Source organism: Podarcis muralis, chromosome 12 (assembly GCF_964188315.1).
Source record: "Podarcis muralis chromosome 12, rPodMur119.hap1.1, whole genome shotgun sequence".
In the NCBI taxonomy this organism is placed as follows: domain Eukaryota; kingdom Metazoa; phylum Chordata; class Lepidosauria; order Squamata; family Lacertidae; genus Podarcis; species Podarcis muralis.
The window spans coordinates 62881300-62894727 of NC_135666.1; the positions used below are offsets into that span (position 1 = coordinate 62881300).

General features: G+C 45.5%; 1 protein-coding gene across 2 annotated transcripts in view; it reads right to left on the reverse strand.

Annotated features, from left to right (window-relative positions):
• ADCY1 (adenylate cyclase 1) overlaps window positions 1-12646 on the reverse strand; it is a 221327-nt gene extending 208681 nt beyond the window's left edge. Inside the window, exon 1 of one of the 2 annotated variants that reach the window (XR_003709045.2) lies at window positions 11413-12646. Coding sequence is in view for 1 of the 2 variants with exons in the window: in XM_028749778.2 (XP_028605611.2) it covers window positions 11413-12183 (771 nt within the window). In the remaining variant the exon portion in view is untranslated. The remainder of the gene's footprint in view (window positions 1-11412) is intronic. The other variant, XM_028749778.2, reaches the window with a different exon arrangement.
• Between the last annotated feature and the right edge of the window lie 782 nt (window positions 12647-13428).

A 13428-nucleotide genomic window follows, 5' to 3' on the forward strand; every position in this document is an offset into this window, starting at 1 on the left:
AACAAAGGTCTGTATAGTTAAAGCCATGGTTTTCCCAGTAGTGATGTATGGAAGTGAGAGCTGGACCATAAAGAAGGCTGATCGCCGAAGAATTGATTCTTTTGAATTATGGTGCTGGAGGAGACTCTTGAGTGTCCCATGGACTGCAAGAAGATCAAACCTATCCATTCTTAAGGAAATCGGCCCTGAGTGCTCATTAGAAGGACAGATCGTGAAGCTGAGGCTCCAATACTTTGGCCACCTCATGAGAAGAGAAGACTCCCTGGAAAAGACCCTGATGTTGGGGAAGATTGAGGGCACAAGGAGAGGGGGACGACAGAGGACGAGATGGTGGGACAGTGTTCTCGAAGCTACAAACATGAGTCTGACCAAACTGCGGGAGGCAGTGGAAGACAGAAGTGCCTGGCGTGCTCTGGTCCATGGGGTCATGAAGAGTCGGACACGACTAAACGACTAAACAACAACAATAGGGAGCAGGTGACTTCCTTGCTAGAACAGCTTCACAGGCTACTGGTCTGTTTCCAGGCACAATTCAAAGTGCCTGGAAACATTTTGTGATAAAAATTTGCATTTAAATACAAATTTCCACATGGAGCTTTTTTAAATAAATAAATCACAGATTAATGTGAAAACAAGACTCACCCACCTCTGTCAACTGAAATGTTCTTCAATCAACAACATAATCTAGACTGATTCCCTAAAGTCCTTGCCACCATCTCTAGGAACTCTGGGAACCATGAGCAATGCCACCCATAGCTTCTCGCAGTCCTGGATAATACAGAACAAAACTCCTAGAACTTTCTAGGGCATAATGAAAGCCCCACCACTAAGACCTTCCTGTAGTCATCAGCAGGACAAATCAGAAAAGAGATGGAGTAGTGAGGTTCCTCAGGTGGCAGATCTTGTAGTACCATTAAAACACAATAAACACTGATTGCTTTGTATATTGTTATAATTTACCACCAGTAAGCGGTGCCATTTAGATTTTTAACACTACCAATCTAGCTATGCAGCACCCTTTCTATCAACACAGGTGTTCTTGTTCGGAGTGAGGGAATCTGTTTCTATCCAAAATCCTCTGCTTCTTCTATAATAAAGCAAGTTCATTTTGTTCATCAGTAAGGGGAAAACAGCATATAATTTCAGACACTAACATATGCAAACTGTGTTTACTTGAGAGTTCCACTAGCACCCAAGAAAAGGAGTATCCAGGTCCTCTTGTGAATCAGGAATTGGTTAAGGTGCAGAAAGCAGAGAGAAGGAATAAATGGACAGTTCTCTGCCAATAAGCAATATTAAGACCTGTGCTTCTCAATTTGTTCATAAATGAGCTAGAGATAGGTGGCCAAGATTGCTGACAATGCTAAATTCTTCAGGGCCATTAAAACATATAGAGGGTGTGAAGAGCTCCACTAGATGTCATGGTTCAGGACAGATAAAAGAAATTCCTTCTTCACACAGCACATAGTTAAACTATGGAACTCACTCATGAAGGCCACCAGCTGGGGTGGCTTTAAAAGAGGCTAGTGATAATGCTAGCAATGATGGCTCTGCTCTACCTGCACAGCTAAAGGCAGCAATGCTTCTGAATACCAGTAGTTGAAAAGCAAAGGAAGGGAGGAGATTCTTGTGCTCAGATCCTGCTTGTGGCTTTCCCAGAAGAGGCATCTGGTTGGCAATGGGGAGAGCAGGCACTTGACTAGATGGGCCATTGGCTTGATCCAGCAGACTCATAAAATAAAGGGCCACACCGAGAAAAGTGAACTGAGGCTTCCAAAGTGGTAGAAGAATAATATCAGTAAATCAATTTTGTTCTTCCTCTTTCTCAGTTGGTTGAAATACGTTTCATCTCTTAAATGCATGAGTAGCCTTGATTCAAAACAGTGGGAAATCACATTGAGAACTTGAATGACAACTAGGGCAAGAGGTCAAGCCTACTAAGGCAGATGGAGGGAGAAGAGCCAGAGGGTTTATCGCCCCTGAATTTCACATTGACTATATTGCCGTTTCATCAAAAATAAAATGGCACGAGCAATTTAAAGAGAAGTGAGTAGGGTCTACAAATATGCAGTAGAATATACTGAGCAAATATTTGCTTTTTCTTAGAATAGCTATGAATTAGAAACACAATGCTCATCATTTCATGACCAAAGGAACAGTGAGTGGGGGTGGTCAGAGACTTTGTGAAAAGTAGGGAAATACCTCTAGGGTGCCACTACATCCATGCACAAAACAAAATGACAGATAATAGAATCATAGAATTGTAGAGTTGGAAGGGACCCAAAGGGTCATCTAGTGTCAACCCCCTGCAATGCTGGAATCTCATCTAAAGCATCCATGGCAGATGGCCATTCCACCTCTGCTTAAAAACCTCCAAGGAAGGAGGGTCCACCACCTCACGTGGGAGTCCATTCCACTGTCAAACAGCTCTTACTGTCACTGAGGAGCTTCTTTTGATGAAATTGACAAGGCATTGGCTGGTAGGTAAGCAACTTAAATCTTGCTCTGGAACTGGCTGAGAATGTTTTCAGATTAATTACGGTGTCTGCCACATGGCTGTGGGAACAGCAAATAGATCCACTGCATCCTCAAAGAGCTGCCCGGCAGAGTTGTTCAATGTGACCTGAAGGCTGGTCATGCCTGACCAGGGGGTGAGACCTCTGGAGCATGTGGTGGCTACCTGTAATCGGCTGGCTAAACATTTTGAAGATAAAGTTGCTTGGGACTGCAATGGTGCAGATGCTGCTCCTGTGGCCATGCCAACTCAGGTGTCCAACATTTTATCAAAGCCATGGTTGAGGGATCAGTTCCAGTGAATGCAGCCTGGTTATATGTATAGGATGCATGTATAGGATGCAATGATGCATCCAGCCATCTGCTCATTAGATCCTTGCCTGCCCTGGCTTGTGAAACTAAACTGAAATGGGGTGACTGATGGGCTCAGAGGTGTGGTAGTCACAGCATTGCATGATGGTGTGCTGCTACCTGATCTGAAAGAGGCTATGATGTATCCACTTATTTAAAAGCCCACTCTGTATCCAATGGAGTGTAATAACTATAGACTAGTTGGTGGTTATATCTCAAGAAGCATCCCAATACGTAGAGAACAAACAGACAAATCACTTTTCAAAATATATAGTTTATTTTCTAGTTGTAATAGCTCCAGCTGCAACAACAAAAAACCTAAAATCTGACTAAAATAAAGATTGCTGATCTATTTAATCCAGACCTTTATTTCTTCATGGTCAAGCTCTTAAGGCAATGTGTTCTGCAAATCTTTAGCGGAAACAATTTGTGGATAGCACCAATACACTCTCACCTAGGAACATCCCTAGAATAGTTTTGTGTTTAATTGAAAATAATAATAAAGTGGCAAATGAACAGATAAAGGAATACACATACATTAATAATCATTAAAAGATTAATGGCCCATCTGAAGAATGAGGACAAGGGCAAGGCTGACATATAATATTGAATCGAACTTCGTTGCTGTATGTGTGAAAACCTGAGAGAAGGCTGGGTTACTTGCACATTTGAAGAACTTGTCATAGGTTCTCATTTTATTAAATCTACCATAATTTAAAAACAAAAAAACAAAAAAACCCATAGCTTGGTTGATAAAACTAACATACTATTAATCAGAAAATTACATGATTCAACTTGTCCTAAAAATTTTGGGCAACTATATTAAATGAAATTAAAATAATAAAGGGATACAAACTGCAATTAGATTAACCAATTATATAATTTTGGTGACCTAAGCCTAACAAAAGACACAAACATGATAAAATAACCTTTTAGTAATGATATGGATAACAATCTGTGCAAACTGGGAAACTAATAACCCCATTGTTGTGAAATTCACCAATATGGTGAAGGTTAGAGAAGCAGTTTTTTGAAAAACATTTTTTTGAAAAATGGAACAGGCTTGTTAGGTACTGATTGAAAAACTTGGGGGGAAATGTACATTACTGGAGCCATTGTAAAAGGAGTAATAATGTATCTGATACGATTATGTTCTGATGCTCCACTGCTGATAGAACATCACTAGTTACCAATTTGCTACTGGGCCAGGTTCAAGGTTTTCGTGCTAATTCACAGGGTCCAAAACAATCTGGGTCCAATCTGACTCCCTAATAGAGGTTTAGCAGGAGTCATCCCTTCATCATCTGAAAACTGTATTGTTCAGCCAGGCCTTTTGAACTTGAGATTCTTTGCCATCCAGCTTTTACTGATGTATTTGATGTTCCTATTGTTTTTTGTTGTAGTATTGTGTTTTAAGGCAGTATTCCACCTTGCAATATTTTATATGAAAGTGGGGTTTTGAAATATTTAAATAAATAAAATACATACAATTAAAAAAAATATTAATAGCATGAGTAAAAACAAACATTCTTGAGCAAAACTTGCTCTGTTTCTAAAAGCAGGACACATATGAGTTGATTAATGTAGCTGATAAAGCACAGAAGTCCTACACAGACATTTGCAAGATGTGGAAAACTTTCATTAAAGCAAGTACAGATTTCTGTAATTTTAAATATCACACCCAAGTCATGTGAAACAAAATGGATTAAATTAGATTTTAACATGAATTGATCAGATCAAATGCTATCTTAGAATCCTAGACAGGTCTTGCATCCTCCACTGTTACATATGCTGTATGTCACTTCTCTACTGAAAGCAGATTTCATGTCCATTAAAGGTGAAACTTCCATATCCTACAAATTCAGACACCATTTCACCTGTTTAGGACTACAAGCTCAACATCAGAATGCAATACGATCCTAAATAGAAAAAAAAGGCTACACTCCTTTCAGAATTGGTACACATGTTATGGTAGACATATAGATTAGGTATGGGGAATACTTTCAGTATACTAGTCCATTTACCTGGCAGGAAAATATTGTTAATCTGTCTAGCATTTGATTGCACTCAAATATTGTGTGCCAAGGCCCCATGACCCACTCTTACCTAGTGATTAATAAACACATGGACACAAGTATGTAGGTTTATGGGTTCAAATAGGCCACAACTTTATTGGTTACAGATGTGAGCGGTTTGGTTTAGGCAATGGGTCAGGCTACATCACGACTCCCACCCATCTGCAGGGAGTGAATTTAAGGTTAAACCACCAATAGGGTGGGCCTTATGGCTTACATCAAATAGGGGCAGCCCGAGGGATCCCCGTTGGGGTCGTGGCATGGCCCTAGCTCACGTCCGGGCATCAGACAGGATGCACACCCCCAGATCCCTTTAACAGGATACCCTTACTGAGGAGGGGTAGATGCAGGCTACAACTTTGCTCCAACCAAACAAAGGCTTACCCAATGTCTAACCACACAAAGTTGTGACGATTGCTACCAGGTAGGTGAAAACCAAATGGTTGGCGCCAATTTGCCAAGTGGAAAAAATTCCGACCTGGTCCCAACAATTTGGCAGCTGAAATTTGTCCACAGCAAGGTCATGTCAGAGCAAAGCATGAAGAAAGACCAAGTGGATTGGGAGATCCAGCAAAAGGGTGAGAGGAGGGGGCCCCTAGCAGCACCGCAGTTAAATTTCCTGTGGCCACTCCCCCTACCAGTGCTGATTGGCCAGCGGGGCCACACTGAGCATGGTACCGCCCAGCACCGGTGATGGACAGGGATGGCACGGGGGCAGCGTCAACTCCCCACCCCCATGCCGGATCACTGCGGGGGGCCAGATGCCTGGCTGCAACACCATCCACTGAAAAAAGTGGACTTGTCAAATATGCCTTGAAGCCAAGAATGCCCATGTGTAGGTAATATTTATTTATTTTTTTACTGCCTCATATTGTCAAACTCTAGTAAATGTTTCTTCTCTCCTGGTTTGCTGTTGTCTGGAAGCACACAAAACCCTTTTTTTTTTTTTTTTTTTTGGTCTATTAAATGTGCTATGTGTGCGTTAGTGGTTAAATTTCTTTTTCTATAAAAAAAATCATAGTGGTGTGAACTATCCAAAGGACTCAAGAATAAAAGCCTAGACTAACTGTTCAATGTCTTGAATATTATTAATATACATTTATATTCACATAACACTTTAAGACTGAAATAGTTGATCACAATAGTGTAAAATTTCATATCATTGTCTCATAATAGTTAACTAAATTAAGCTTAAATATTTAAAAAAGTAAAAAAAATACAGTTCTTCTAAACTAACAGGAATAATTACGTGCCAACATCTGTACTACTGCCTGGTCAAAAAATCAAGTGTTTTTGACCAGTTTAATTACCAATGTGAACTACATGATCCACAGATTCCCTTCAATTCTGCAATTTTTTTCAGAAAGAAAATTATTTCAGCCACAGGGCAGAACTGCTAACTCATATATTCCAAAGCCCTATACAGTACAGAGTCAAGCTGCCACTGAGGAGGAAATCAAATCACAAGTCCAGAAAATAGCCATTATCACTGAATAACTATACAGTTCAAGCAGCTGAATGAAAATTAACAGATATTTTGAAAAGGATTCTAAAGGATTCTAAACATAAATAAGCAATCAGTGACATTTTGGGGGGGAAGCAAAAGTGAATTTGGAAAACTCAGCAGTAGTTGGGATTTCATTCATTAGAACAAGATTTCATTCTTTCATGGGCAACAACAAAAACTTAACAGTCATCCCGCTCATGCTCAGAGGAGTAAAGGATAGTCACACATTTTTGCACAGCATGAAAGACATATGAAAACAACAAAATAAAAGCCTTGTGGTGTTGTGCTGATAGGTGTGAGAGATTCAGTGATTATATAGTCACCTATTATACTGGATGCAAATTGGAGTACCAATTCAAAACCATATATGTGATTATAGCATTAGATTTAAATTCTTGTCAGCTACCTGAAGCAATGCCTTCAACATTTTGCCATTGACATCCTGAACCATGGTCTCAGCCTGCAATTGAACTCTTCTTGTAACACAGTTGGGGGAAATGCTAATCATGTGACAACACAAAATGTATTCCATTATAGATTATTATTGCTGAGAGTGTGTTAACTAGGAAACATTTCCTTTAATTTTAACAGGCTCTAAAAGCTGCCACCTCAATCACTTAATCACATTTTCATCTTGTGACAGGTACCGTATATTTTTTATTTAGTGCTGTCAACAAAAAGCAAGCAACAGAAGCAGAGTTGGATATACAGTCAAATACAAAAGAATTGACTATTACTGTACAATGTCATATCAAAAAATACATATATCTGTTCAATGTGATATGGCAGACACCTACATTTTGCTACATTCCTGATTTAAGTTTCTGGAATGCTATTCATCTAGAAATTTGATCCTCTATGGTAGAGAGAATCTTTAAAGAATTCAAAAGCTGTTTCTTTAGTACAGAACAGTCTTTCCCCACAGTGCAGTCACCCATCTCTCCTGATCTCACAACTGCCAAGAGAATCTCTCAATGACACAAAATACCCCTGCCTACTGCTTTGCCCTCCAGCCACATCTTTGATTGATATTTACCTGCCATCCTGTTGGTTTGCTCTAAAGTTTGTCTCTATAAATACAGTATCTAAATTCCCTTCAAAGCCACATTTAATGCAATCAGTGACCCAAGTAAATGCTATTAGGGCATGGATATCTGCTGACTGATCCACATGTTTCCAGGTTGTATGTACAGGTTCTTTATAACAATGTAAATTATCATTGCAAACAGTGTTGTCTCCAGTGTTAAGCAATGCCAGGCATTTGCCAGTGCTGTAATAGCATCAAGGGACCCACCTCACCAGCAGAGATGCCACTCTCACTTTACACAGAACCTCAAAGAAGGCCAGATACAGGAGGATTCTCTATCTACATGCTCATGCCCTATGTCTTCCAGGTCAAGGGAAACCTCAAAATCACGAAAGCTACACCAAAATACATTTAACTCATACAGCTCTTGCCCTGTTTTGGATGCTAAATGGGACATAGACCCATTAAAACTTCCTTTTAGATGCCTCTCTGAGCTTTCGGATCACATGTCAGGAAGCAAAATAAGCTATTTTGTTCCTTTAAAGCAATTCTTCAAAGTTATATTCTGTTTTGTAATTCTCACTTAAAATGGGTTATTTTCTTGGTCAGAAAATGATGACTTCAGTTACTGAGCTGGTACACAAGAGTGCAGTCCCCCATATAACAACAGAGGTAACTGAAAACAGAATGGGAAGACAGTTAGGACTGATGAAATGGTTCCATGATACCAACCTGACATAGATGACCTTGCTTTTGATTAACTCAAATATGAATAATTTTTGCTTTTCTATATAGTACATGTGGAAGACTCCTTATTTCAAGTCACCCAGTCAGCTACCTTCAATTGGTTTGTGCCAATTGTTTCCTGTCTAATGTTTTCAGAGGAAATTACCATTCCAGAAACCCTCTCCCTTTCATAATGTGAGTAAGTGCAATATTTATACCTTGAGTAATTCATAAAAATGTTTACATCTTGCTTTCAAAACATTATAGGAAACACTAGTTTCCAGTAATAACTTTTAGCCCCAATGCAAAATATGTATACTCAGAAGTAAGGTAAAGGTAAAGGGACCCCTGACCATTAGGTCCAGTCGTGGCAGACTCTGGGGTTGCGGCGCTCATCTCGCTTTATTGGCCGAGGGAGCCGGCGTACAGCTTCCGGGTCATGTGGCCAGCATAACTAAGCCGCTTCTGGCGAACCAGAGCAGCGCACGGAAACACCGTTTACCTTCCCGCTGGAGCGGTCCCTATTTATCTACTTGCACTTTGACGTGCTTTCGAACTGCTAGCTTGGCAGGAGCAGGGACCGAGCAATGGGAGCTCACCCCGCCACGGGGATTCAAACCGCTGACCTTCTGATCGGCAAGTCCTAGGCTCTGTGGTTTAACCCACAGCGCCACCCGCGTCCCTTAGAAGTAAGTTACATTGATCTAAATAGGATTTACTTCCAAGTAAGTTTGATAGTTTGAAGCCTAAACACTTACTAGGGAGTTCCATTTATCTCCTGAATAAGCTGAACAGAAGACAACCATGCAGACAAGAGAGTTGGAAAACTTTTAAGCAAGATAATATATATATCCACAGGAAACGGTAGAGAAATTTTGCTGCTTTGTTCATTTTTTTAAAAGAGAGCAGATGCAATTCAAGGCTGTGCACTCACACCTAGGTGTGGAGGAGAAATCTGAAGCAGCTCACATTTAAAGAGGAACCCATCCAACTGACATTTTGGAAACAACAGGCAATCAAAACACAGCCATCCGTTGACATTTATATTAGGAGACAACGGCAGGCAAAAACGTAGATTTGACAAAACAATATTCAAAAATGTGTTTATTATGAGAAATGCACACTAAAATGCTGGCAAATTTTCATGAGGCTCAGAAATGAATTTAAGATTGGAAAAATCAGCAACCAGCATGTGAACTCCTGCCTGTTCTTATTCTAACAAGCTTTTGAGAACTGACAGCTTTTAATGAAAGGCTGGCTGCTGTGCTGTTTTTATGGTAATTGTCTGCATCTTTTAAAAATATATTCTATTTTTATATATAGCATTTATTCTATAAATGCTTATTTTAAAAAATATATTGTTCTCCTTACCCCCCCCCCAATGTTTTTAGCTGTTCCAATTTTATATGTAAGCTGCCTTGAGCCCCTTTCAATGAAAAATGTAGGGTGTGTGTATATATATATATATATATATATATATATATATATGAGAGAATATCAGAAGAAACCAAGAGAACACAGATTCCTCCATCTCCACCCACATGACTTGAAAAGCATATATTGCTTGGACTCCCTTTGGGCACAAAATGTTGTGGGATTTCATAAATATGTAAATTTTATTGTATAACTTAACTGAAAATGGACTGCTGGCACACGCTTTGGCACAGATGATGCTTTCACAGAAATCTATTCTTTGAAGTTCAACTGTTCACATATTTTCCTTTTTTCTCTGAACCTCTCAGTCGTGCACTTAAAAATAGACTACCAGATAATCTGGGTAAATCATAAAGCTCAGCTTATCCCTCCCTCCATGCTTCCCTCCCTCCCTCCAAACACACAATTTATTTGGTCCACCAGCTCAGTAGCAGTGAGCCAGGAGTAATCTTGTAAGCTGGCTACATGCGTCTCCTTATGTATTTGGTGTGAGCACATATATGTGATCCGTGAGCATGTGTCCGAAATTCAGAAAGATTCAACCACAATAACCAGCCAGTATAACTTCACCTCTTTCACTGTGGGTTATGTTTGTGTGTCATGACAGTCTTAGTCAGCCAGAGAAAATAGAATCAGAAAGCACCATGGAAGAAAAAGGCTGTTTTGTTTTCACCTTTATTATTATTCTCAAAATTAGATTCACCCAAGCCAACAGCTACTCATCTGTGAACTGCCAAAACAACAGACAAGCAAACCATCTCCCACCTGCCTCCTCTCTCTTCCACCAGCGAAGATTCAGAAGAGGGGGGGGGTCTCAAATCTTTAAACCTCCCCTGCTCTCTTCTCTCCTTTCCAGCTGAAGTCCCTTAGGCTGTGGACACCTGAGGAAACCCTGCAGAGCCATAAATAGCGACGGGGGGGGGGGGCTTTGCAACAGCACATTCCTGAAGATGCAGCTCTGCCACAGGATTAATGGGCGAGAGAGGGAGCCTGTGAGGGGCGGCGGAGAGAGGGGGGCACAAGCAGCTGCTATGGGAAAGCAGGGGGGCTGAATGAGAGGGTTTCCGAAAACACCCGCTTGCCTATGGAATTAGAGATGGGAAGAAAAGGGGCTCCATCAAAATATCTTCTACACGATTTCCTTCACTTCACAGAAAAGAACCTTTCCACCCCTGTCCAATTCGCTGTCAGCCTTCCGCTGTCCGTGTTTATCCCATTCATCCTACGGGTATCACTCTGCTATCTCGTTAAAAACTTGGCGATATATGCGGGGTGGATCAATATACAGTATCCTCCTCTCTCTGCCCATTATACGGCGTCCGTATCATCTTGGGCACAGATAAGCCGTTTTCAGCAGTTCCACAAACAACAAACACTTAATAACGTGATCGTAATCCACACACATTTCAAGCACCCTGTCCTTCCACAAAAGCAGCCATGTGCTGCCAGACATTCATTCTCTTTCTCCTTCACCCACCCACTTACTTCAGCGCCCCCATTTGCCACTGTATCAGCTATAGGCAGAAAACACCCAAGCCCAGTTTGCAGACTTCGAGCGAGCAGCATCCCCGACACCCCGGGCAGCCCGCCATCTCCTGCCAGCCCCGGCTCTATCCTGCAGGGCCGTCGGTTCCCTTTTCCAGCGCTGGGCCTGAACGGAACTTCCTCGGGAGCCCGAGGGACACCGAGCAATCGGGGCGGCCCTTGCGACGGAGCGCAGCCCGGCCGGGCCCCGCTGGTCCTCGGTCCCCGCCCGCCCGCCCGCCGGGCGCACTCACCGTCCTCCAGAGAGGCTGCCTCTTGGCGCTGGCCGAAGTGAGGGCGACGATGAGGTGCGAGGCGGCCACGACGACGCCGAAGACGATGGCCAGGAGGGTGCGGACGGGCAGCAGCGCGTAGGAGATGAAGGTGACCAGCAGCAGCTGCCACATGCCCTGCTCGGGGGCGCTGGGAGGCTCGGCGCCGTGCGCACCCAGCGAGAAGGGGCAGCAGAGGAAGGCGAAGGTGAAGCTGAAGAGCAAGGTGAGCTTGACGATCTGCTGCAGCTGCGTGACCTGCAGGTACTTGACGTTGGTGACGATGAAGAGCGAGAGGAAGATGATGCAGTGCACCGGGTGCGAGCCCTTCGAGATGGTGAGTCCGGGCGCCGACAGCAGCTCCAGCAGCGCCAGGCTGCCCGTCAGCGCGATGAGCACGGCCAGCGCCTTCAGCGTCGAGGTCTGCTCCAGCTTCAGGTTGTAGTTCTGGAAGAGCGACTCCAGCTCCTTGCAGGCGAACTGGTCCTCGCACGCCGACGCGCCGTCCAGCAGCGCCGCCGCCGCCGCCGCCGCCGCCGCAGCCGGAGCCCCTCCGACGGCCGCCGCTCCCGGGGCGCCGCCGCCGCCGTTCTGGCCGCCCGCCGCCGCTGGCGCCGCCCCGGGAGGAGAGGAGGCTGCGGAGCAGCGGCGGCAGTAGCAGCAGCAGGAGGAGCCGCAGCGGCGGAGGCACTTCTTCTTGCTCGCCTTCCTGGCTTTCTGAAACGGCAGGTCCTCCATGGCCAGGCCATTCATAAACCCGGCGGGGAAGAGAAGCGAGGCTCTGGGGCCGCCGCCGCCGCCGCCGCTGCTCCCGCTCTGCTCATGGAAGAGGCGGGGCGGGGCGGGGCGGGCGGCAGCCTTTCGCCGAACGCGGGAAAGCGGCGGCGGCGAGGAAGCCCCTCCGAGCCGCGCTGCGGGAGGCGCCGAGGGCGAGGGATCCCGCGCCGGACGCCTCTTGCGCGACTAGCGGCGTTGGCGCTGCGCGCGCAAACGGCCGCCCGCGCAGAAAATCCTCTGGGCGGGCGCGGATGTCCGGCCGCCTGCCAAGCGCGCCGCCCGCAGGGCGGGCAGCATGGGGAAGGCGGCCGAGAGCGAGGCGCGGCGGCGGGGAGCGGAAGGCGGACTGGCCAGGGGATTCCCCGCCGGGCGGGACGCGCCAAGGAGGCGAGGCGGGCAGGTGATCCCGGCTTCGTCCACCAGCCTCTCGGCGCGGGGCCCGGCCTGCGCCTGCGCGCTGTCGCCGCCGCCGCCGCCGCCGGAGGAGCCCGACGCGTCTCCCGCACGGAGCGGATTGGCGCGCGCGCCGCGTGGTCGCCGAGCCGCGGGCTCCTCTGCGCGCCTGTCCGCGCCCCGCTGCGCGTCCACGGCCGTCTCCAGCTCCCGGGAAAGGGCTGCGCGCTCCAAGTACGAGCGGGAGGCCAGCGGGTGCCCGCCTCCCGCGCAAGCGAGAAGCACGGGCTGCGCCGGGAGAAGCCAGCTAGCGGGACGGGGCGGCCTGGCTCGCTCTCCGCCTCATTCCGCTCCCGCCTCAGTCTTTGATGTGGCCGGCCGAGGAGATTTCCTTAGCTTACGATTCTACACAGAATTCCGCGAAAAGGTAACTGTAAAATCTACCGTGGCCATTGCTAGAAGCCGGCGTGTGTTTCCCCTTGCATTTCGAGACTAGACCCGAACCCCAGCAAAGCAGAGCCCACATCTGTGCTGGGATCCATGGCGCGCTCTCACATCTGCCCCTCGAGGAGCCTTAAGAAAGCCGACCAGCAGCGCCCAGGGCTCCCGACCCTGCCGAGCGAGAAGCAGGGCTCGCCACCTTCCCGGACACGCTGACCAGAAGGCAAGAGCGCCGGCTCTCCCTCGCCGGAGCAACACGCCGGACAACGACTACAGCTGCCTTGCCCCAGCAAGATATGCAGCAAACCCCTTTTGAAATGGATAGCCATGTCTTATGTACCAATCCTCTTAAAAGGTATTGACTTCTGCTACCACCAAATGATAACT